General features: G+C 49.8%; 9 protein-coding genes across 9 annotated transcripts; 4 read left to right on the top strand and 5 right to left on the bottom strand.

Moving 5' to 3' along the window:
• Window positions 1-709: 709 nt before the first annotated feature.
• Window positions 710-2,128, bottom strand: BO79DRAFT_204690 (aldo/keto reductase). Its single transcript, XM_025681806.1, has 3 exons — window positions 1,949-2,128; window positions 1,588-1,868; window positions 710-1,498 (listed from the first exon to the last, which is right to left on the bottom strand). Exons 1-3 carry the CDS (start codon window positions 2,009-2,011, stop codon window positions 952-954), a joined length of 891 nt encoding a protein of 296 aa, XP_025534296.1. The 5' UTR covers window positions 2,012-2,128; the 3' UTR covers window positions 710-951.
• A 574-nt stretch (window positions 2,129-2,702) lies between these two features.
• BO79DRAFT_160847 (YdiU domain protein) lies at window positions 2,703-4,855 on the top strand (the record flags this gene model as incomplete). Its single annotated transcript, XM_025679002.1, has 6 exons — window positions 2,703-3,060; window positions 3,125-3,134; window positions 3,187-3,217; window positions 3,278-3,428; window positions 3,481-4,586; window positions 4,655-4,855. 6 exons carry the CDS (start codon window positions 2,703-2,705, stop codon window positions 4,853-4,855), a joined length of 1,857 nt encoding a protein of 618 aa, XP_025534295.1.
• Window positions 4,856-5,295: 440 nt separating this feature from the next.
• Window positions 5,296-5,448, bottom strand: BO79DRAFT_160819 (uncharacterized protein; the record flags this gene model as incomplete). The annotated part of the gene is made up of 1 exon (XM_025679000.1): window positions 5,296-5,448. One exon carries the CDS (start codon window positions 5,446-5,448, stop codon window positions 5,296-5,298), a length of 153 nt encoding a protein of 50 aa, XP_025534294.1.
• Window positions 5,449-7,850: 2,402 nt separating this feature from the next.
• Window positions 7,851-9,656, bottom strand: BO79DRAFT_204684 (WD domain protein; the record flags this gene model as incomplete). The annotated part of the gene is made up of 2 exons (XM_025681805.1): window positions 9,430-9,656; window positions 7,851-9,372 (listed from the first exon to the last, which is right to left on the bottom strand). The coding sequence occupies exons 1-2, from the start codon at window positions 9,582-9,584 to the stop codon at window positions 7,851-7,853; spliced, it is 1,677 nt and encodes a 558-aa protein (XP_025534293.1). The 5' UTR covers window positions 9,585-9,656.
• A 304-nt stretch (window positions 9,657-9,960) lies between these two features.
• On the top strand, window positions 9,961-12,174 carry BO79DRAFT_182956 (SAE2 C-terminal domain-containing protein; the record flags this gene model as incomplete). Its single annotated transcript, XM_025680254.1, has 1 exon — window positions 9,961-12,174. One exon carries the CDS (start codon window positions 9,961-9,963, stop codon window positions 12,094-12,096), a length of 2,136 nt encoding a protein of 711 aa, XP_025534292.1. The 3' UTR covers window positions 12,097-12,174.
• A 228-nt stretch (window positions 12,175-12,402) lies between these two features.
• On the top strand, window positions 12,403-14,060 carry BO79DRAFT_204678 (peroxisomal membrane protein PEX16). The gene is made up of 4 exons (XM_025681804.1): window positions 12,403-12,661; window positions 12,729-12,764; window positions 12,843-13,680; window positions 13,748-14,060. Exons 1-4 carry the CDS (start codon window positions 12,508-12,510, stop codon window positions 13,869-13,871), a joined length of 1,152 nt encoding a protein of 383 aa, XP_025534291.1. The 5' UTR covers window positions 12,403-12,507; the 3' UTR covers window positions 13,872-14,060.
• Window positions 14,061-14,147: 87 nt separating this feature from the next.
• On the bottom strand, window positions 14,148-15,335 carry BO79DRAFT_211885 (ribonuclease H2 catalytic subunit RNH201). The gene has a single exon (XM_025683099.1). It carries the CDS (start codon window positions 15,269-15,271, stop codon window positions 14,210-14,212), a length of 1,062 nt encoding a protein of 353 aa, XP_025534290.1. The 5' UTR covers window positions 15,272-15,335; the 3' UTR covers window positions 14,148-14,209.
• A 162-nt stretch (window positions 15,336-15,497) lies between these two features.
• BO79DRAFT_241151 (Cupin domain protein) lies at window positions 15,498-18,289 on the top strand. Its single transcript, XM_025685089.1, has 5 exons — window positions 15,498-15,737; window positions 15,863-16,023; window positions 16,084-17,298; window positions 17,352-17,600; window positions 17,685-18,289. Exons 1-5 carry the CDS (start codon window positions 15,673-15,675, stop codon window positions 17,897-17,899), a joined length of 1,905 nt encoding a protein of 634 aa, XP_025534289.1. The 5' UTR covers window positions 15,498-15,672; the 3' UTR covers window positions 17,900-18,289.
• Window positions 18,264-19,905, bottom strand: BO79DRAFT_204669 (TBCB family protein; the record flags this gene model as incomplete). Its single annotated transcript, XM_025681803.1, has 4 exons — window positions 19,825-19,905; window positions 19,167-19,574; window positions 18,721-18,940; window positions 18,264-18,676 (listed from the first exon to the last, which is right to left on the bottom strand). The coding sequence occupies exons 2-4, from the start codon at window positions 19,434-19,436 to the stop codon at window positions 18,264-18,266; spliced, it is 903 nt and encodes a 300-aa protein (XP_025534288.1). The 5' UTR covers window positions 19,437-19,574; window positions 19,825-19,905.
• Between the last annotated feature and the right edge of the window lie 590 nt (window positions 19,906-20,495).

Here is a 20,495-nt window from a genome sequence, read left to right as displayed (position 1 = left end):
CCTTGTGAAAAGTCACCTTTCAAGAACTGCCAGCGCGCCTTCGTATTATTTATTGAGTCTTCCCCTTTCCCTCTATCCCGTGTCGGAATCTGGATACCGAGCGGACTGAGCTCCTCGTTGGCCTTTGCCGACTGCCCTCCCCAAAACTGCGACCTGTGACGCTAAGAGAGAGACCGAAATAAACGAGCGTTCAACAACAGAAGCGCTTTGGATCCGAATAAATTCACCCACAGCCAGCCGGTCTAGATTCAGCTGGCGGGAAAAACTGCACAAAATTGGCTGGAATGGGGAACGCGATAAGAAACCAGCCCCGACCTGTCGTACAGAAGTAGCGTCGACAAACAGCCAATGTATGCCGGAGCTAGAATGAGACTCTCGAGGCCATAAGGATAGAGGACGGGAGCCTCTGGCTCGCTAGTTTTGATGTGGGCGTAACAGCAAGGAATAGACGACAAGGAAGGAGAGCGCCGAGGAGCTTCCTCTGGAGATGGGATCGCCTTTCCGTCCGACAATGAGGGTGGGTTGGGGGGGCTTAGTCGCGACTGGGGATGCTGGCTGGCGGTCGAAGCGGAAACGCTTGGCAGTAATTGATTTGCTTATGATTAGTCTAGAGCGGGTCTCCTCCGCTTATCTACTAGGCACCTTACTCCGTACCATACTTCGAAGATTGAAGCTCTTACTTCTCAACCAGTCTTCTCCGACTACGTACCGCTTGCAATGCTCCATGGCCCCCGATCTTTTTGTTCCTATCTGTATGCAGTGGCAAACGGAAGACTCAGGTCTGGATGTCCTAGTAGTTGGTTGTCACCGGTAAATCCGCATTAGAGGCAATGCGCTCAAATACCATTGGCTTGACGGGTTCTTAGAAATCACCAGGCTTGAATCTAAATTCATCCAACAATCTCAGAACAGGCTTGAGTTGACACTGTATACAAATACGACCAATCCTTTTCACGAACGATCTTCTGACGCGAACTTTCCCTGCCAGAATGCCCTGAAATGCTTCTGCTGCCCCGCAGCGGAGATGTCATCAATCTCCCTAGGAGTCAACTGAAAGGTTAAGGCGCGCAAGTAGCTGCTTAAGCGGGATTCTTTGCTACTAGTCGTGATTGTTATACAGCCACGGTCTATGGACCATCTCAGGAGGATCTCCCCTTCACTGACAGCATATTTTTTAGCCAGATGTGGCAGCAGGTCATCCACTGGCCCTCCCTTTGATCGGATGATAGGAGTCAAAGGCCCATAGCTGGCTGTTTGGATGCCTTGGCTCTTATGAAAGTCGAGTAGATTGCCATGCTGTAGATAGGGGTGGAATTCAATCTGGTTGATGGATGGCGGAACTGTGGCTGTCTCCAAAATAGCCTCCAAATGGCTTTGCAGGAAGTTAGACACGCCGATTGACCGTGCCTTTCCAGCGGCCTTCACCTGCTCCATAGCAGCCCAGGCTGTTTGAAGGTCGCTATCTGAGCTGGCGAAAAAAGGCGAGTGAATTAGATACCTATATGTAACACCCGTTAGTCCTCGCATCTGGCAGTAAACCAAAGTTCTTCGAGCCGGTAGAAACATATTGGCGGGCCGATCACCTACAGATCAACGTAATCCAGCTGAAGCTTTTCTAGACTTGCGTCGATTGCCCTCGGAATATCTGCGATATTTACGCTCACCTTGGTGGTTACGAATAGCTTATTTCGTTCCACGCCACTCTCCTTGATAGCAAGACCAAGCTCAGGCTCAGTTCTGTAAGTCTCGGCGCCATCAAGGTGGAGATACCCCAGTCGAATAGCATCTTTGATGGATTCAACGAGCTCCCGGTTGATACTAGTGTCTCCTTCCTTCTTATACCAAGCTGTGCCGCAGCCATATCCAAGCTGCTTCCGTTATTAAGGGTAACTGAATTGGTTGCCAGAAGGATAAAATTGCAAATGAGTCTGCTGCTCCCACAACTTACCTGGGGAACACACGTGCCATCGTTCAACCTGACGGATGGCATAGATTTCAGGGTGTTGGCCATCTTTGTTGCTATTCAGTATGACTGGTGTGGTGATATCCTTGTTCGTAAACACGACCAACCCCACTTTCTTTCTTTTCTTTCGCAAGGCAGAGGAGACCTTTGGAAGTTCTATACTCGGGTGCAGAATGGATGATGTATTAATACTCCGTACTACGAACCGGATCGGATCAGCTCCGGCTCCACAAGCCATCATCCAGCTCCATCCCGCGCTGCGGCTGCGCATGTCCTGAATCTCCGAGCCTTCCGCCTTGCCCCACCATAGTCCGACGAAGAGGTTCTATTTTACAATGGTAGACATTGCGTTACCAGCGTGTAGTCCATCAAGGGGCAGACAAATGCGGGATCGGTAGGCGGAAATGGTTGAGGAGAATGATGTCATAGCCCAGGTCTCGCCTCGCCGGCTTACTTAAACTGACCCGGGTCAATTGCTAATACAGAGAGTACTCGTCGGTTAACTAACTGATAAACTAAACTTAACAGCTACTCTTCTTATAGAACCCGGTAAAAGCCATCCTCCTATTTGCCTAAGTAGCTTGTCGAGGGTCCGTATATATTTGACACATCCCTCGCTCACTGTTTTAGGTCTTCCATGGGCTTATTTGTCGCTCATCCTGGCCTTCTCCGCGCTCGTTTTATGTTGGCCCGCAGTACCCTCTATCCATCGCGGATCAGTCGAAATCGCTTAACTCAAATGGCGTCGCAGCTCTCCGACGCAAACGGAGGGCTTTCGTTGGCCGAACTCCCTAAGTCCAATGTCTTCACTTCCAAGCTTCCCCCCGACCCAGCTTTTGAGACCCCTGAGGTGTCACATCGAGCTCCCCGTGAGACACTCGGCCCACGGTTAGTAAAAGGTGCTTTATATACCTTCGTCAGACCTGAGCCGGCGGAGGAGAGCGAACTTCTGGGGGTGAGTCCAAAGGCCATGAATGATCTTGGTTTAAAGCCCGGTGAAGAGCTTTCCCCGAAGTTCAAAGCTTTAGTTGCGGGAAATGAATTTTACTGGGATGAAAACGAGGGTGGCATATATCCTTGGGCACAATGTTACGGAGGTGAGAGACGTCGGAGACCTTTCAATTTCTTAGACGGAGATCAATAGTCACTAATACCTTCAAGGATGGCAATTGTATGTTTCCTGACAGTAAATATCTTTGTTTCTCGAAATTGACAAATCGCAGCGGCTCGTGGGCTGGGCAACTCGGCGACGGAGTAAGTGCTTGTTTCTAGATACAACTCTTCAATGATGGAGCTTAATAATTGATTTTCCAGCGTGCAATCAGCCTTTTCGAAACCACAAACCCGAAAACCCGTACTCGCTATGAGTTACAACTGAAAGGTGCGGGGCGGACTCCTTATTCCCGCTTCGCCGATGGAAAGGCTGTGCTTCGCTCTAGCATCAGGGAATACATAGTATCGGAAGGTATTGCTTCCGCATGTCCTATTAGTGCAGCTTCGACTAACTGCGAGCAAAGCCCTTTCTGCACTTGGTGTTCCAACCACTCGAGCTTTGTCTATAACCCTATTGCCTCAGTCAAAGGTGTTGCGCGAACGTTTGGAGCCCGGAGCTATAGTTGCTCGATTTGCTGAATCGTGGCTGAGGATCGGAACATTTGACCTCCTACGGGCACGAGGAGACCGTGAGCTGATTAGACAATTGGCGACGTATGTCGCAGAGGATGTGTTCCAGGGCTGGGAGGCTTTGCCCGCTATGCTGCCGCTGGACCAGAGTCAGTCATCTGATACTGTAGACAACCCTCCCAGACATGTATCCTGGGACCAAGTTGAAGGGCCGCCAGGCTCGGAAGAGAATCGGTTTGCAAGGTTGTACCGTGAAATTGCACGACGAAATGCTAAAACCGTTGCTGCTTGGCAAGCATATGGATTTATGAACGGGGTGTTGAACACTGACAATACTTCAATCTATGGCCTATCATTAGATTATGGCCCATTCGCGTTCATGGACAACTTCGATCCTCAGTACACGCCTAACCATGATGACCATCTCCTGAGATATTGTTACAAGAACCAACCTAGCATCATCTGGTGGAATCTGGTTAGGCTCGGCGAGTCACTCGGAGAACTTATTGGTGCAGGTGAAGACGTTGACAAGGAAGAGTTTGTGAAGGATGGTGTGACAGAGGAAGCCGCGCCTGCCATCATCAAACGTGCGGAGGAGATCATTGACCGAACAGGCAAGGAGTTCAGGATGGTGTTCCTGAACGAATATAAACGCATCATGAGCAACAGGCTAGGCTTGCGCAGCCATAAGGAAACTGACTTCCAAGTATTGTTTTCGGAACTGCTCGATACATTGGAAGCTTTGGAGTTAGACTTCAATCACTTTTTCCGAAGACTGTCAAACATATCGCTGTCGGATATAGAGACGAAAGAGACGAGAGAGAGGATAGCATCTATCTTCTTTCATAACGAAGGGTTTGGTGGCATCGGATACACCGAGGATTCCGCGAGGCAACGAGTCGGAGATTGGCTTGACAAGTGGAGACAACGAATTATAGAAGACTGGGGCGTTGATCAAGACTTGGAAAGACAAAGGATCATGAAGAGTACAAACCCAAAGGTAAGCCTACCATTACCATTTTCGCTGCTGGCCCGCCACGACACTAATGGGTGGTTATGTTTCTTTAGTTTCTGCCTCGCGGCTGGATCCTCGATGAAGTTATTGAACGTGTTGAACGCCGTGGAGATCGAGAGGTACTCGGAAGGGTGATGCATATGGCACTTAATCCCTTCAATGAAGAATGGGGGCAGAATCATGATGAAGAGGAGCGCTTTTGTGGGGATGTCCCTCGCTTCAAGAGAGCCATGATGTGCAGCTGCAGTTCTTGAACGTGTTCCCACAAACGGCGACCGATACATTAAAGTCCGCGGCGTTATGATGTATTTAGAATAATGTAATTTTTGATGCAAGTAGCTGATGCTACGGAGAACTGAAAATGATCACCAAAAAATATTGTTTCCACCCTCTTTCTGACAGATAAAGACTACTCCCCTAACGATTCCCTGGAGGTACATGCCGAGCAGGCAAAGGCCTGACTAAGATGGAACCGTGGAATTGAAATTGCTTTCATATGCTAGTTTTGTGGACAAGTTTTCTTCCGCATTACACATCATTTCACATGTTTGCCCACCCGCAAACCCAGGCCACCACTTATCAGTCTTACAAACTGATTCTCCCGCTTTTATTGTTTGGAACACCGGACTTCATCCGTCTGATTCCACGATAACTGGATATCATTTTGGATATCATTGTCAGCCGGCGGAGGAAGTCAATCAGAGACAGGCTCGCAAGCCAAGTCGTGCATTAGACCAGAGAAATCGGGGTAAAGAGATTGTAGATCATCACGGCGAGCGCGATAAAGGTCATCCCGATATCCTGGTCTCGCGTATGATAGCGCGACAGAAGACAAACGATGCAGCATGCAGATCAACTATTTAGTTAGGGCAAGCAGCCTGGACGTGACCAGGTTGCTTGCAGTTGTAGCACACCCGCTCACCCTTGGCCTCCGTAGGGCAGTCGCGGGAGACGTGGCCGACCTCACCGCCTAGGAATACAGTGTTAGCGTGTCTGACTGAACCTGAGAGATTGTGAAGGGTGCAGTAGCCTACAGTTGTAGCACTTCTGGCCGTTGGTGCAGTCGCGAGCCATGTGTCCGAAGCCACCGCAAGAGTAGCAAGTCTGCTGACGGCCGCCAAAGCCACCACCGTAGCCGCCGCTCTGAGGGCAGTTCCTAGCAATGTGACCGACACGGCCGCACTTGTAGCACTCCTGGCCACCACCAGCAGCAGCACCACCGAAACCCTCGGCGGGGCTAGCCTGGCACTCACGGGAGATGTGGCCCACACCACCGCAGCGGTAGCAGGACTTCTCCTTGGGTGCTACAGTGCATTCACGGCCTGCATGATAGGCGTGTTAGCATCTCGGCAAGACAAAGGAAGATATATATATGATCAAAAGACGGAGAACTGGAGAATTTGCTGGTTGACTTACTGACGTGTCCCTGTCCTGTGATGGTACAAAGGTGCGGTTAGATAGAGTGGCTAAGAATCAACGGAAAAAGGCGCAATGAATTGGGCCAGTGAACGAAAAGGAACGAGGGAGATTGATCATTGATGTAGAGACGAGGTCGGGAGACATACCACCACAGTTGTAGCTACCGAATTTCGTCAATAATGTTTACAGTAAGAGGAAAATGGACAGTGCAAGTTAAGCATACCAGGTAGGAGTGCCCTTCTTGGGACAGTCACGGGCCTGTAGAGATTAGAGATTAGAACGTGGCCAAACCATGATTATAGAGACAATCCCAGAAAATGCTGGACGAGGATGGTATGAGGAGACGATGGTGACAGGGAAAGGTTTACCTGGTGAGAAGCATCACCGCCTAAAATGAATGAAGATCTTTTGTTAGCTTTTCCGTGCCAATCCAGAAATTCGCTTCAGCAGGAATGGTAGCCACCGCGCTAAGACGGCAAGACCATTCGCTATGAGAAAAATGGAAAAGATAGATAGGTGATCATGGAAATTCAAGGGATCCCAGCTGTAAACTGAGGACACCAAGTAAAACTCGGTGGATGATGGGCAATCATGATCAAGAAAAACCGTTTTTTTTCTCCCCCTCGGCTGGAGCTGCGGGAATGGAGGCACACAAGGTGCATGACAGAATCGAAGGGCTCAGGTTTGACAATCGACGGAACAGAGCGGGGGGGCAGGGACTCACAGTTGAAGCAGCCACGACCTCCAGCTTGGAAACTCATTGTGAATATAGGGTGTAGGTGAACTGGTAAAGAACTTTTGGGGTGAAGAGGTAAGTAAGAGAGAGGATGGTGATGGCCAGGTGAGGGTTTGAGAGGGGGGTGGAAACTGGGCGATCAGAAATTTAGGTAGGGATTTCTTGCTAGCGCCGATAAATAATAACCAGAAGGAAAAATAAATCAGACATGCGGACAGTCGGTGCGGGGGAGCGCTTCCCGTGGTTCCTGCAGGGCTTTAACGCCGGGAGGCCGCAACACACAACACCTGCCCGCTTCCAGACCTGGGTGTGATCCTGGCTTTTCGCGCCATACCCACACCCATGCTGTGCCCTTAAGCCAAGTCCTACTTAGCTTTTCCAGGTAGCGTTTAGCGATCCGCCATTATGCCCGTACATGTGGTGGCGATCGCAGCAGTCACGATGAGGAAGGAGAGGAGGGGTCTTTGGCGGGACCTTAACCAGACCTTCGTGAGATTGGTACATTACTCCTGCTTTTCCTCCGCGACAACGAGGACGAAAGCAGGCTCATCCTATCCAAGATGATATCTCATCAGTCGCTGAAATTTATTTCGCACTAGGTGCTGATAAATTTGATGCCTTTCAATTAGCGAGTGTATGCGCAGCCATATATCACAGGGTAGAAGTGAGGACAGTATGACGAGACTGTCCCCTAGTAGGCCGCTCGTGTCGAACAGTAAATAACATCGAGCATGACCGCAGGAGAAAGAAAGGTACGAGGAGAGGGAAACTATCCGTTACTTCAGGGCAGGATGGTAATGCTTTAAACTACGCCGTGACTCTTATGGCTCCCTCCCAAGGTCCTCTCCGGGACCGGACACCTTGGTTGCTTGCAACTTGAGGTTTGTCATGTCGATCCGGAATGGTCTACGCTTACTCTTCGGTTTTTCTCATCCTACTGATTCCTTTTGCCATGAATACCTCTTCTCGAATGGACGTTTGGAAGTTTATTAGCGACATATTTAGACGTTTTGGATAGCAGGTAGTTCATAAGGGGTTTCCTGACCAGGCTTGAACTCTGATCTATGGTATCTATAGATTACAAAATTGTCATTTCACGTGAAGTCATATAATTCGAGCATCTGCGTCCCGACTTCCTTTTCGCGGAGTAGAAGGACTCGCTCATCGTCGAATCCAACACAGTTGTGCATCCTCGTTAACCCGTAGGTATTATCGACCGAGCTTGATCGGGTTGCGTTGAGCTGACCCTGAGAAGACTCCGACACTAAGTCAAGGCTGTCATGTCGCTGATCTGCCCTATTCCCTGGGCTTACTCGGATGCTATTCCCGTCCCTTAACGCCCTGTGCCCTCCGAGTGAAGAGACCAAAGATTCGAGTTCCCATATTCTGATGTCATCTCCTCTAGAACTCACCGAAACTGCCTTACCACGATCACTAACCTGCACGGCTGAGACGGACGATGTATGGCCCCAGAGACGCTGGCAGCTTGTCACGGAAAGGCTCGTCGAAGTGGAGACCACAAGGTACACAGTCAAGGTATTGTCCGCGTGCGAAGTCAAAAGGTAAGGATGAGAATAAGACACCGAGGTTGGTGGTTCATAGTGTGATATTGAAGGTCCGGGTAGCCTTGTATTTAGCTCATTCCCGGAGCCTACCACATCTGTGGTGCGATAGTCCCTTTTTGACCGGCCGCGAGAAGTTGGTAACACAATCCCGTATTGGCAGTCGACTGTGGTAGCAAGCCGAGAGCTCAGCTGCTGACCGTCCAAGCCGAATTGCAATTCTTGAATACCTAGTGACCAGCCGCAGCCTATATGGTAAAAACTGTACACTATAGACGCTACTATTTTGGGACCCGCAGCGCGGACAGATAGCGATATTGGCTCCAATATACTGTCCGCCTTGAGAGTAGTTAGTAGTCGTGGAGTTAATGACCAACCGTCTTCGTCTGTGATTGTTTCATACAGAGATAGAACCTTGTGTTGAGAAACTAAAAGCAGGAAAGGGGAGTACGAGGCCATTGCCGTGATGGCTTCACCGGTGCCTTCGACGTAGACGAAGCGCGTTTCAATCCAAAAATTTGTTGTGTCTAGAGTATAGACACCGAGACGGCCATCCTCAAAACCAATTGTAACATCTATCAAGCTCTGCTGTGGACCGCTCGTTGCAGCCGCCATTGCTGTGGGAGCGGGTAACGATCGCGACGGCGATTTTGCCAAAGGAGACCTTGCTAAGCATTGTTCAGGCTTTTCGGCGGCCCAAGCCCTTAAGCCGTGATCTGAATCCGCTGTAAACACAATGCCAGCACAAAATGTTACTAGCATCTGTCGACGAAGCGGTTGTGGAAACTCGATCTCTGTGACCCGACAGACTCCCCTCGACCAGTTGTGTCGGAGACGATACTGTCGTTTCCAATTTGTGGCCACCCCTTCCTTTGCCAAGTGACTGTGGTCAAGCCAGGTAGACACCCTAGGCGAATACTCGATTTCAGAGCGGGATAAGAGTGCACGCCTAGCATTTGGTAACCGACGCGCTCGAGGCCGTACCCATCGAGAATAATACTGTCTTTTCCAGAGCTCCGAATCTCCAGCTAAGACATGGAACCGACGCGAGAGTCTATGTGGGGAGAAGTGATGAGCTGTGAGGCCGGCACTCTAAATGAGGAGGACATACTGTTGGCAGACAAGCAGAGAGGGGAGGGGAAGAAAAGACAATATATGAAGTAGGAGCTCGTCACTCAGTCTGGATATGTGATCGAGATGGCCGTTGGGGGTCATGCGGAGACGCTTTGGCGGGGGAAGATCTTCAACATTGCGCCTCTTTGGCATTTTGTGACTGGGAATGCAATGCTGGGGTAAAGGCAGTCATGAAATCCGGAACAACCGACTGCACAAGTCAGTGCTTGCTGGATGAACGCACTCTTGAGACGGAGGTACCACTTCCTATTCCGCCTGTCCGCCTAATAATGTCAGGGCGGAGGCTTATCTGAGGGTGGTTGATACGGTATGTATGGCGGACCGATGTTTCGAACGATACGGTACGTGCCGAGGTAATAGAGCGGTCCTCTGTACTTCATACAATCAGGAAACTACTGGTATTAATGCGGGTATCTATCTTTGCGCGTCAAAGTCGCGTGTCACAGCCGCCCTATGCTACTACATACATCCGGGAGACCTCTCCTGTATTTAGCATAGGCTTTAACCAATGGAGGCTCTTGAGCAGTTCCAAATCTCTCTTACCCAAGCCTTTGGCGATTGTTTCAAAGATGTTCACAAGACCCTTCAACAAGAACTTGCTCTCCGAGACGCGAAGGTGCAGGCGGCCGAGGAGAGGTTTAGAATTGCAGATGAAGCACGGAAAAGAGCGGATGCAGAATTGACAGCCTTAAAGGATGAGGTTACTCTTCTACGGGATGAGCTGCGTCTCGGGGATGTTGGGTCCACTGAAGACCAAGTTACTGCTCAGAAGTCCATCGAACTGGAAGCAACGTACGCGCCGCATCGTTTTATAGATCGTATATGTGCCAACCGCAGGGACTCCGAGAGCTTCGACTCTACTGAGATAATGGCTGTGAGGGACTTGTATGCCGCGCTTTACACAGAAGCTCAGACGCTTATGAAAGCCTCTGGCGAACTTAGGAGACAAGTCAAACGTCACAAAAAGAAATTAATGCATTGGAGAAAGAGCCTCGACCGCGACAATTTCACATTGGTGCTCGATGGAGAAGCAGTTGATTTTCAGCGGGCTAAGAGAAACAGCTGTGAAGAACATTCACGCTTATTCACTAATCTATCAACATCTATACCAATAAACTCTTCGGAATCGGCCATGCATCCAGTTTTGCGAGGAGCTTCCGCCCCTATTATGCATACTTTAGGACTAGGTGCTTATGATGAATCTTCGAATGCCGACGTGCCAAGGGAGCCAGCTGCAGCTCAGAGTGCAACTGCTCCGGCCGCAACTATCAAACGAAAACGTTCAGCATCACAACCGCCTCATCAAATATGCCCAACACTTCACGATAATGCCCCTAATCATGGTAACAGTGGTTCAAGCCAGCCTATTCCTATCAAAGACGAGGGCTTGTCATCTAGCCCTTTGGGGGGGCCATTATCCAGTTGCGGGGCTATTGGGACCCAGGACCTAGACGAGGTTGGTGTCTTGGTTGAAACGCCAACTAAGAGAAAGAAGTATAAGGAAATTGGCTCCGAGCGAGCGGCTTCACCAGCGATTGAAGCCAGACGCAAAGGCCTGCCCCCAGCAACATCTCAATCATTCTCGAGACGACCCACGGTACTGCAATCGGTCAATGGCAACACAAGCGTCAATAGATATGATCAACGGTTAGGCACAGCAGCCGCGAAGGGATCAAAACCGAGACTCAAATACCCCATCTCGGCGATGGCTGAGGATGGCGAAGAGAATGACGTGAACTTCGCTACACCAAACCGATTTAACACGTCGGCATTTGAATCTAGGTCGCCACATCCAGACCCAGGAAAGGAAGGCCAATTTGCCGTACAGAGACTGGAAGGACTTCTTGAAGGACCGGTGCCTGTTAAACAACAGCTCCAACCCAAGAATATGAATGAAGAATTCACAAGGGGCCGCACAGTGCAGCGCTCTCCTTCTGTTGGACGAACTTTGTCACAAACATCTAATAATAGCAGCGGAGGACAGACAAATGCCGAATCAGAAATCATGCAGGGGAGTTCGAAACTTGATATTCAACATGGGTTCACTCAGGCCACCTCGTCTTCGGGAAGCGAAGCACAACGGGTAAAGGAGAACGCCACGCGTATACCATATAGAACTTTGCCGCTGCATTGCCTCGAACTCACCCATTTCAGGATTAATCCAAATTATAATCAAGGGGTAAATTTTGCGTTTAGCAGTGTCATCCGCACCACAGACGAGCGCAAGTGTGCAAAGGGTTGTATGCGCCCCAGCTGCTGCGGAGGCAAGTTCCATGCCATGGCACGCCTGGGCGGTCTTCCGACGAACGCAACCTCTAATAAGGACAGAGAACAGGAAGAGCGGAAGATTCTGGAGGACTATTTGGGAGAGGAAGCACATATACTCGATAAACTAAGCACGGAGGATCGAAAGAGCCTTCTGCAAGAGGCGAACGCCAGGCTCATTGCCAATCGGTTTGGGAAGCATAGGCATCACCACCAGCGATCGGGATCGCCACCGGGATACTGGCGCACAGATATGCCTGATACACAGGAATTGCAGCGTGATCATGAGGAGGCAAGGGAAATTGAAAGGGAGAAGGTGCGAGACCGATATCGAGAGGCAATGCGTCCCGGTGGCCTGTGGAAGTTTGCAGATGAGTGAACACAGTTCACTGGGCTTTAAGGGCTGCGCTTGGGTTTACAGGAGAACTTCCACAAAAGCTACCTAGGCAGTAGATAGAAGCCAATGTTTTTCTATCGGGACTTCCAATATAACCCAAGCATTATCGCTTGTTTGTCCAAGTCGCTTTCTTATATGGTCACTGTATTATTGCAAGATCGCATTTCTTGGCAAGCTACCGACACGTGCCTTAGCCGCTACCCTGGTGCCTACCTCGGCCTACCTCTCCCTACCCACCCGGAACTAGCTCACGCCGTAGATAAAGTCGTTCTTCCAGCCCAGCTGACACGACTGGGTACGCTTGGGGGAACCTCCACTCATATTCTTTCAAGGCACTTCTTGATATCAAAGACATCAAGCTCACCCTATATTTTTCATGGTTTTGCCCTGAAAATGGAATCATCATGGCGCGCCCAAAACCCGATACCTGCCGCACTGTTGCAACCTTCCAAATGGCTCCCACTGTACGAGGAGTTCGTGACGAAGAATGCTAGTTCTGTGGGCCAAGTGGAGTCCGCGTTGAGGTCTCTAACATACATCATCCCAGGTTAGTGCATGAAGCTTGAGGTACGGGAACTTGGCCGAGGAAATGGAAAGCTGAAGACAATGTGTAGGACGATACCGAGATTCGGAGATAAGCTCAGAGTGCGGTACGTTATTCAAGCGTTCCTAATGGTTCCCTCCTAGACGAAGCAGCCGTCCTTTTAATACTGACTTTTGCGAAAAAGTGCATTCAGGGGTACAGCTTCTGTCTCTCTACCATGACTCTTTGGTTTCGCGAGTCATTTCTAGGTTACCTTCAACGATCCCGCGGCCTACACCATCGCCTCATGCGCGCTACACGAAGTATTGGACCTCCCACTCTTCACTGTATCAGAGGATCGCCATCGCACTACAGATGATTCAGTATACGGAACTGCTGTGGGAGATGGCGGCTAGGCGTCGTGGAGAGAAGGTGCGCTGGCGTGTCATCGTCCTAATCGAAGCCGCTAAGGCCATCTGTCGCCTGTTGCTCCTTCGTCTCACCAACTCTAGACCATTAGTCAGTCCTCCACTTCCTGAACGGGAAGTAGATCCCAGATCGCTGGAAGAGGAGGACAATAGCGACTGGAATGGCATGCAGACACCTGTTAGCGAAAAGTCGTCGGATTTGTGCTGGACTATGCCTCGCACAGGCCTGTCGCTTCCTTCTCTGCCTAATGTGGACGACCTTTCGAACTACTTGATATCTAAAGTACTTACAGCCGACGATATCAAGCCACCAAAAACGCTGTTGCACCGAGTCACTGGCCAGGGCCAATTCGCCGAGATTCTATACATCCTCCGACCAGTAGTCTATGCGCTCATGCTGCAACGATACTGCAGAGACAGGCGGAGTTGGAAGCCCTGGCTCATCGGGTTCGGCATGGAGTATGGCTGTCGACAACTAGCCAAAGCTGATCTTCGCGAAAGAGTTGCAGGCGGCCTTCGGGGATTGACCGGGCTGGAGCGGGAGGAACTGAAGAAGAGAGGTTGGGCGATGGGTTGGTGGTTTATGCGTGGGGCTTTCTATGAAAACATTACCAAGTATGGCACTCCCGCCTTTCCCACACTACCGACAAGGAGATAGACTATTGTACTGACTTTTACACAGATCCTGGTTGAAAGGCCTGACCGGCAAGATGAGGGGCAAACCTCTGCTTGATTTGGTAGGCAGTGTCATTGATGATTACGAGTATCTTTGGGACAACTACTACTTTGCGACTACAACACTGTGAAGTTCGCTGTGTTTGTTCTGCCAGCGTCAGATGTTTCTGCCATTTTTGCCAGCATTTTGCTTTACCTCGGGAGCCTTCTGTACCTCACACAGCCTGTCTTCTCGTACTTAACTTAGATACCCGATGGCTTACCATCCCCAAGCTATCCCCTTTTAATATGTTAAATCGCTATATTCTATTTTTGCTTCAACTTGCCCGTATAAGTGCAAAATACAACAATTTCATATGCTTCCATAGAACCTAAGAGCAATCACGTTGCAAAAGAAAGTGGGTATCATTTGGTCATTATTATCGTCACCTCCGCATCTGCGTGTGATGTAGGATAAACTCATGTTTGGCTAAGAAAGGACCTCAGTGGACCTTGACCCGTACCATTCCAGCAGCTCGTGCTGAGCTTTAGTAGTGTTACTGGTTGAAGATAAGAGGAAGTCCCTGAGCTGCGTATTTTCTTCCTCTTCTCCAGGCCAGTCGACCTTTGGCCTTCCCTTCAATTCGAGCAACTCTTTTGCGGTGCCCCAACTGAATCGGCATTCGTTACCCCATCCGAAGATCGGATCCATGTTTTTCTTCAACCAATTGGCACACTTTGAGTCAGAGGGATAGCCGCTTCCCCAACTCTGTGGCATCACCGCCTCTGATGCATCTTCCGCATGGACGTCTTCATATATAGCCTGATGACAGAGATCCAATGCGACGTCTCTGGTGACTTTGGCAGCAACACTTGCAGCACTCACGCACGGATATAACGAGTCGGCCTTCTTCGCCACGGTGATTCTGAGTGATGGGAATATCTTTTCGAGTTTCTGTTGGTAGGTTGCGGGGTTTCCAATCGTATCGATGTAGACCTCTCGAACATCCATGTTGCGATCCTCAATGATCCCACGGATGAGTTCAATTGTAGCATCCATTGCCTGCGCATTCAGGTTATAAGCTCCCGCTCCAGGCCGCATCATACCGGACGAGATGTCACGCGCTGATAGTAGCTTCACGGCCCATCCGCAGGATTCGTGTAAGGGATTTCCCGGGGTGCATAGTAGCTTCATGAGGTTAGCGCGCACGCCGGGCGTGAGAACTTTGCTGTCGTTGAAGCTGTAATCACGAGTCAAGAGGGAATGGTGCAGATCTTGGGGCAAGTAGAAAGCGCTGTAGACCATGGGGCCTAGAACTGGACCGCGTCCGGCCTCGTCTACGCCCAAGACAAGGTGATTTGGTGAAGAGCTCGTAGCAGTTTCAGTGCCTTTGGAGGTTGCAATGATAGGAGGACAAGGTGAATAGTAAGCATAGGACTCCCCGGCGAAGAGCCGAGAGTGATCTATACTTGGAGGGATGAAGAGGCCTGTTGCAGTAACGGGAGACTCCCCGGGGGGAGGGCCAGTGGAGTTGTCTGCTGAATCGCCCATGATTGTGTTGGTTCCAGGCGGGACTTTGCGATCACGATAAGCGAACGAAAGGGAAAGAAAAGTGTAGTCGGGGAGTGCAACTGAGATGAATTGTTGAAAGTGAAAGCTGGACGCGTCCCAAACGGTTCCGGACTAGCGGCGCTTCCGCGCGTGTTTGTTCGCCGCCCTCACGGATTCCAACTCCCCTCCGCAGCATTCATTTGCCATCCCCAAGACCTGGGATTTTCTTTCCCCTCTCCGCTAAATCGCAACTACTGTGATCTCCTACAGTCGCCTATTTGACGTTTTACACGGCAGGTTTCCCGCGCACCCTGCCCGGTCCGTACGCGTCTCACCACCACTGAACCCCTCTCGTTGCCTCTCTCAAAGCTGCCGCATACAGCTCCCGAATCTCCGGAACAATGGCTCCCCGGGGCCCTGCGAAGGCTCGCGAGTTCGATTATGCCAATGTTGGCAAAGCTGGAAGGTCGGTATCATCGATGCCAGTTCTCATTGATCACCCCTGTTCAGTATTTGTTCTATCCCCTGCTCCCGTTCAAGTCGCTTCCACCTATTAGAATTTCGGGAGGCTGATGCAGGTGACTGTCACAGGCGCACGGGGTTAATGTTGAAGGAAGGGAAACGTGATGAATATGGAATGGAAGAAGTTGATGGGATATTCTCTTCGCCCGAGACGTCGCCCGTAAAAGAGAATGGCTTCAGTGACCGAGCTGAGGATTCTACCGGCTCGGATGGCATGTCTATCGACGAAGGTGCGTTTCACAGCTCGTCATTATTGTAGCTGAATACTAACGATGATGACTATTTGGCAGGGAATGGTCCGAACCCCACCGATTTCCTAAAGAGCAGACGGAGCTCTTACTTCCCGCCTCCTGTTGCGCGCTCTCCCATGAAGACCGGGCTGACTGGCTCACCTCGGAGGACTCCCGGCTTGCGATCCTCCCAAAGCCCGCAACGCGAACAACCGTCTTCCAGTCCCTCAGACGGTAAAGGCCTGGGGAGTGCCAGGGGGGAATCACGACGAGATGTATCTCCACTTACTAGTCGTTCCATAAATGCGCCACCGGTTCTAAACCAAGTCAATGGTGCACGGAACAACAAACTTAATGATGAACCAACAGAGGAGCCTATGGACTCCGGCTTTTCCGATAGCGATACCGAGAATCAGCTAAACAGAGACGAGAACGGGCATTCATTTGCACAGACACACGATGACTTTATGGACAGCTTCAATGCAGGCGATGATGCCTCGACGGACGACCATGCAGATGAACAAGATGACACTGGCGCCGACCTGGACTCGCCGGTAACCGTCTCCGAATCCCGCAGCAAGAGAGGACAGGCCAAACCTGTTCCAAGGGTTGTTAGAGATGTGAAAGGTGCAAGGGCCGGGGCATCCACGGCTGCGCAGGCGCAGGAGATTGAGGAGAATGAGGAAGAACAGCCGGCACCAAAACGCAAACGTCCTGGGAGGCCGCCGCGAACGCAACGCAAGTCTAGCGATGAAGTGGAGAAAGAACGGCCGTCGAAAAAGCCTAGGGTATCGGACAAAGCTGATAAAAACCCAAGTCCTTCAGGCAATGCAGAGCTGGACAAGGTGGTGGAGAACTATGTCAACCGCACAGGGCCATTGAAGGGTCGGAGTCTCTATATCCTGAAGCGCGAAGTTCCTTCCGAAGGCGCTGCCACCCACACACGATCCGGGCGTGTTTCTGTCAGGCCTCTTGCATACTGGCGAAATGAACGATGCGTCTATGGCGATGGTGAAGCTGTGGAGGGCCAACGGTATCCGCTATCGACCATCAAGGAGATCATTCGCACGGAAGAACTCGAACCGGAGAAACAGAAATCGAACAAGCGCCGCCCTAATAAGAAATCTAAATCAAGGAAGGGTAAAAACGACGATTCCTCGGATGAAGAAGACGGATATGTTGATCCCTGGGAGAAGGAAAGCGGGATTTTGCATGGCTATATCAGGAGGTGGGACGAGGAAGCCCAGGCGGTTGGTGAAGAAGAGGAGATCGTTGGTATGTACTCTCCTTTAACTATGGTTGCCGTATACTAACGTAGTCGCTCGTAGACCTTGCGTACGCCCCTGCTGGAATGGAGACAAGGAGTGTCAAGGACTCCTCGTGGCGGTTTGCCAAACTTCTCAGTTCGCCTTTCTTGGGCTCTGGGATTGTGGAACTGCCGCCTGGAGGGGTTAAGAAGCCCAAAAATTCTAAGAAGATGCACATGGTTTTCTACATCTGCCAGGGTCGGGTGCAAGTAGACATCTCCGGTGTACGATTCAGTGCCGGCAAAGGATGTGTCTTCCAGGTACCAAGAGGTGAGTGAGCTCCGTATTACAACTTTCCTTGACAATATGGGAGACTTGGCCCCGTACCGATGGAGATCCTAATCGAGTTTGCAGGCAACTATTACAGTTTTGCCAATACGCAGAATAAGGATGCCCGGCTGTTCTTCACACAAGGCTGCGTCCCAGTGGAGAACGACGACTCTGCTCCCGGGTCGGCAACCAAACCCGGAGCCATGGACGGGGATTCAAGTACACCGACTGGCCGTCCGACCGGCGTAAAAGGTCGACCGAAGGGCAAACAGAAAGCAGGCGGACGTAAGGCAACGTGATCTCGTATGAAACGTTGTGTCCGAGTTCGCTCTATACGTCTCCTATCATCTTGAAACACCCACCACCTATATCCTGCCCAGCACCGGGCTTTGACCTCTGGATTAGCGCTAGTTACGTGAAATTGTTGGGATGGAAGTCTGCTCACGTCCTCAAGGCTTCGTCCCCCATTCTTTTCTTCTCCTGTGTTCTTTCCTTCTCTTCTCCCCTTTTATTTTGCAGACAGTGGGTTATCAATGAACAAGGGGACATGAGCTGTAGATTTTTCGGAGTAACTTGAGGGAGATTAGGAGTACATTGTAGCAGGCTTTGCTTTATTTTTGTGTTAATCCGTGTGTTCATACTTGACGCTTTGGAAGAAACATATCAAATTTCCTCCATTAATTCATCATCCAAGTCATCCAAGTCCAACGGCGGGAAGTCTCCTACCTCGACTTTCTCGGGCTTCACGAAAACACCAGTCTTATTCGGGCAGGTAAAGAACCTTTGGCCGCCTACGCTGCCATCGTTCTTCCCCAACGGCTCATCAAGCTCAATGCCCACCCAGAGAGGGAGAGCCTCGGGATCTAACTGCACCTTCTTAGGGTCCACGCCCGGGAAAGGGATCGTAGGCACTGGACCAACAAATCGAATCGTTCCTCGTCGGATATGAGGCGGGGACGAGGGCAAGACGATAGCACGTTTATCAACAGCAATACCTACATAAGTAAAATCATCAGAATTCATCTGCTTCAAGCCCCAGGACAGGTCCTTTTCGAGTGGAAAGTTCGCGAAGCCAACTCCCCGATCAGGGTAACAAGATCAAGGACATCTGGTTACTCACCTCTCTGTTGAATCTCAGCAGCATCTCTCTCTGATTGCTGACGAACCGACTCTTCCGGGGTTAGAGCGTTCGGATCGAACCGGCCAAGTTTTTGGTTCTTCTTCCATGCTAGAACAGAGTTCGAGAGTGATTCGTAGGTGGATGTAGGAAGGACGTATTTCTCGACGGATGATAGGTCGGTGAAATTTGGCCGGGCTGCTTGAGGACGAGTGTCGTGAACCTAGGTTGAGACATGAGTATATGCTCATGATATAGTTGGTAATTTCCTGCTTGAGACGTGTTTCCAAGATGAATAAAAGGAAAACCAAGGGCTTCAATGAAGCAACACATGGATTCGTTGAGCGGGTAATAAATCGAAACCGATCATTGACCAGGATCTACTATCCCAGAGACTGGAGAATGTCGAGGATTCCAAAAATTGAGATGAACAGAAGAACAAGACCTACCTCAATCTCACAACCCTTCATCAACCCCCAGTCCCCAATGATGGAGTCGTCGCCTTCAACCCATTGGTCAGGACGACCAGGGGACTTGAGAAGCAGCCGCTGGCTACCGGGAGGTACGCCTGTCATAGTCTCCAGCTTGCCCTTAAGCTGCGAGACACTCCAAGTGGGAGTGATACGACGCTCTGTTAGCAAGCGTGGCTCGGCACTGGAACTTGCCATGGGCGTGGTAATGGCGACAGAAATGTCCGCCGGAGTAGGTTGAAAAGCCATGGTTTTGGAGCAGCCTGAAGCTCTTCAGAGTGCTTGAGATAGAAAGATTGTGGAAGCTGAACTGCTTCTGAAGCTCAACGATCTACAGCGTTGTGTCTGTCCGTGTTTGCAGTCCAGCAGGGAGGGGCTTAGTTCTTTCTTTGTTCACGAATTAGATAGAGTAGTGCCAAGGGAAATGTTCAGAAGGCGAAAGGAAATGACTTGAACAGACTTGAATTCTCAGTGGAATTGCAAGGAATATTCAGGATCAGGCTATTCATCCTTTATATAAATCAAGCTGCCCCGCGGAGGGGCTTCCACTATAGGAGAATATACAGAATTGGGAGGGGCCACAGGTGCGTTCTTGAATAGCTTACAAGGTCTGAAAGGGGGTAATTATGATACTGACCAGATCAAGATGCCTTTCCAGATGGAGAAAAGCTAGAATTAAGCTCGGAGCAGTGGCTGGTGATATCAACGCCGAGAAGAATTGACAAGCAAAGGAATTGCTGCTACTAGTCTTAATGTTCCTGATAAATCGTGGGGATGTTTGCTTCCTTTGATGCCAAACCGCCAATGAGCACGTGGTGTACGGTAACTAACTTGATGATTAATATTACATACAGGGAGCTCTTAGATAGTATTACCGATACCATACAGCATACACAGTGCGAGATGACGTCTTGTGTGTAGAAGGAGAAATTCGGGTGTATAGGTCCCCAGGTCGCCAGGTTGTACGTATTTTTGGTTCTTACCAGTATGGGACCTGGTTATTACTAGTACTGACTATTGGAAAAACTAAGCTGTAAAAATATACTGTCTTACCAGGTAATAAACCTGGTAAGCTTTTATATTTACAGTATTTTTACTAATTTTTATTAAAAGAATCTAGTAATTTCTAATTTAAATTAAAAAATTAATTAAAATTACGACCTGGAGAACTCTAGTTATAAATTACTATATAAATATCAGAATTTATTAATTTCATAAATATATAAAATTATAAAATAAATCTTTTAATTACATCTAATTATTTCTAGTAGATATTAGTAAATCTATATATTATTAATATAATTTAAA

The sequence above is a fragment of the Aspergillus costaricaensis genome (assembly GCF_003184835.1).
Source record: "Aspergillus costaricaensis CBS 115574 unplaced genomic scaffold BO79scaffold_55, whole genome shotgun sequence".
In the NCBI taxonomy this organism is placed as follows: Eukaryota; Fungi; Ascomycota; class Eurotiomycetes; order Eurotiales; family Aspergillaceae; genus Aspergillus; species Aspergillus costaricensis.
This window is presented reverse-complemented; position numbering and strand designations above follow the sequence as displayed.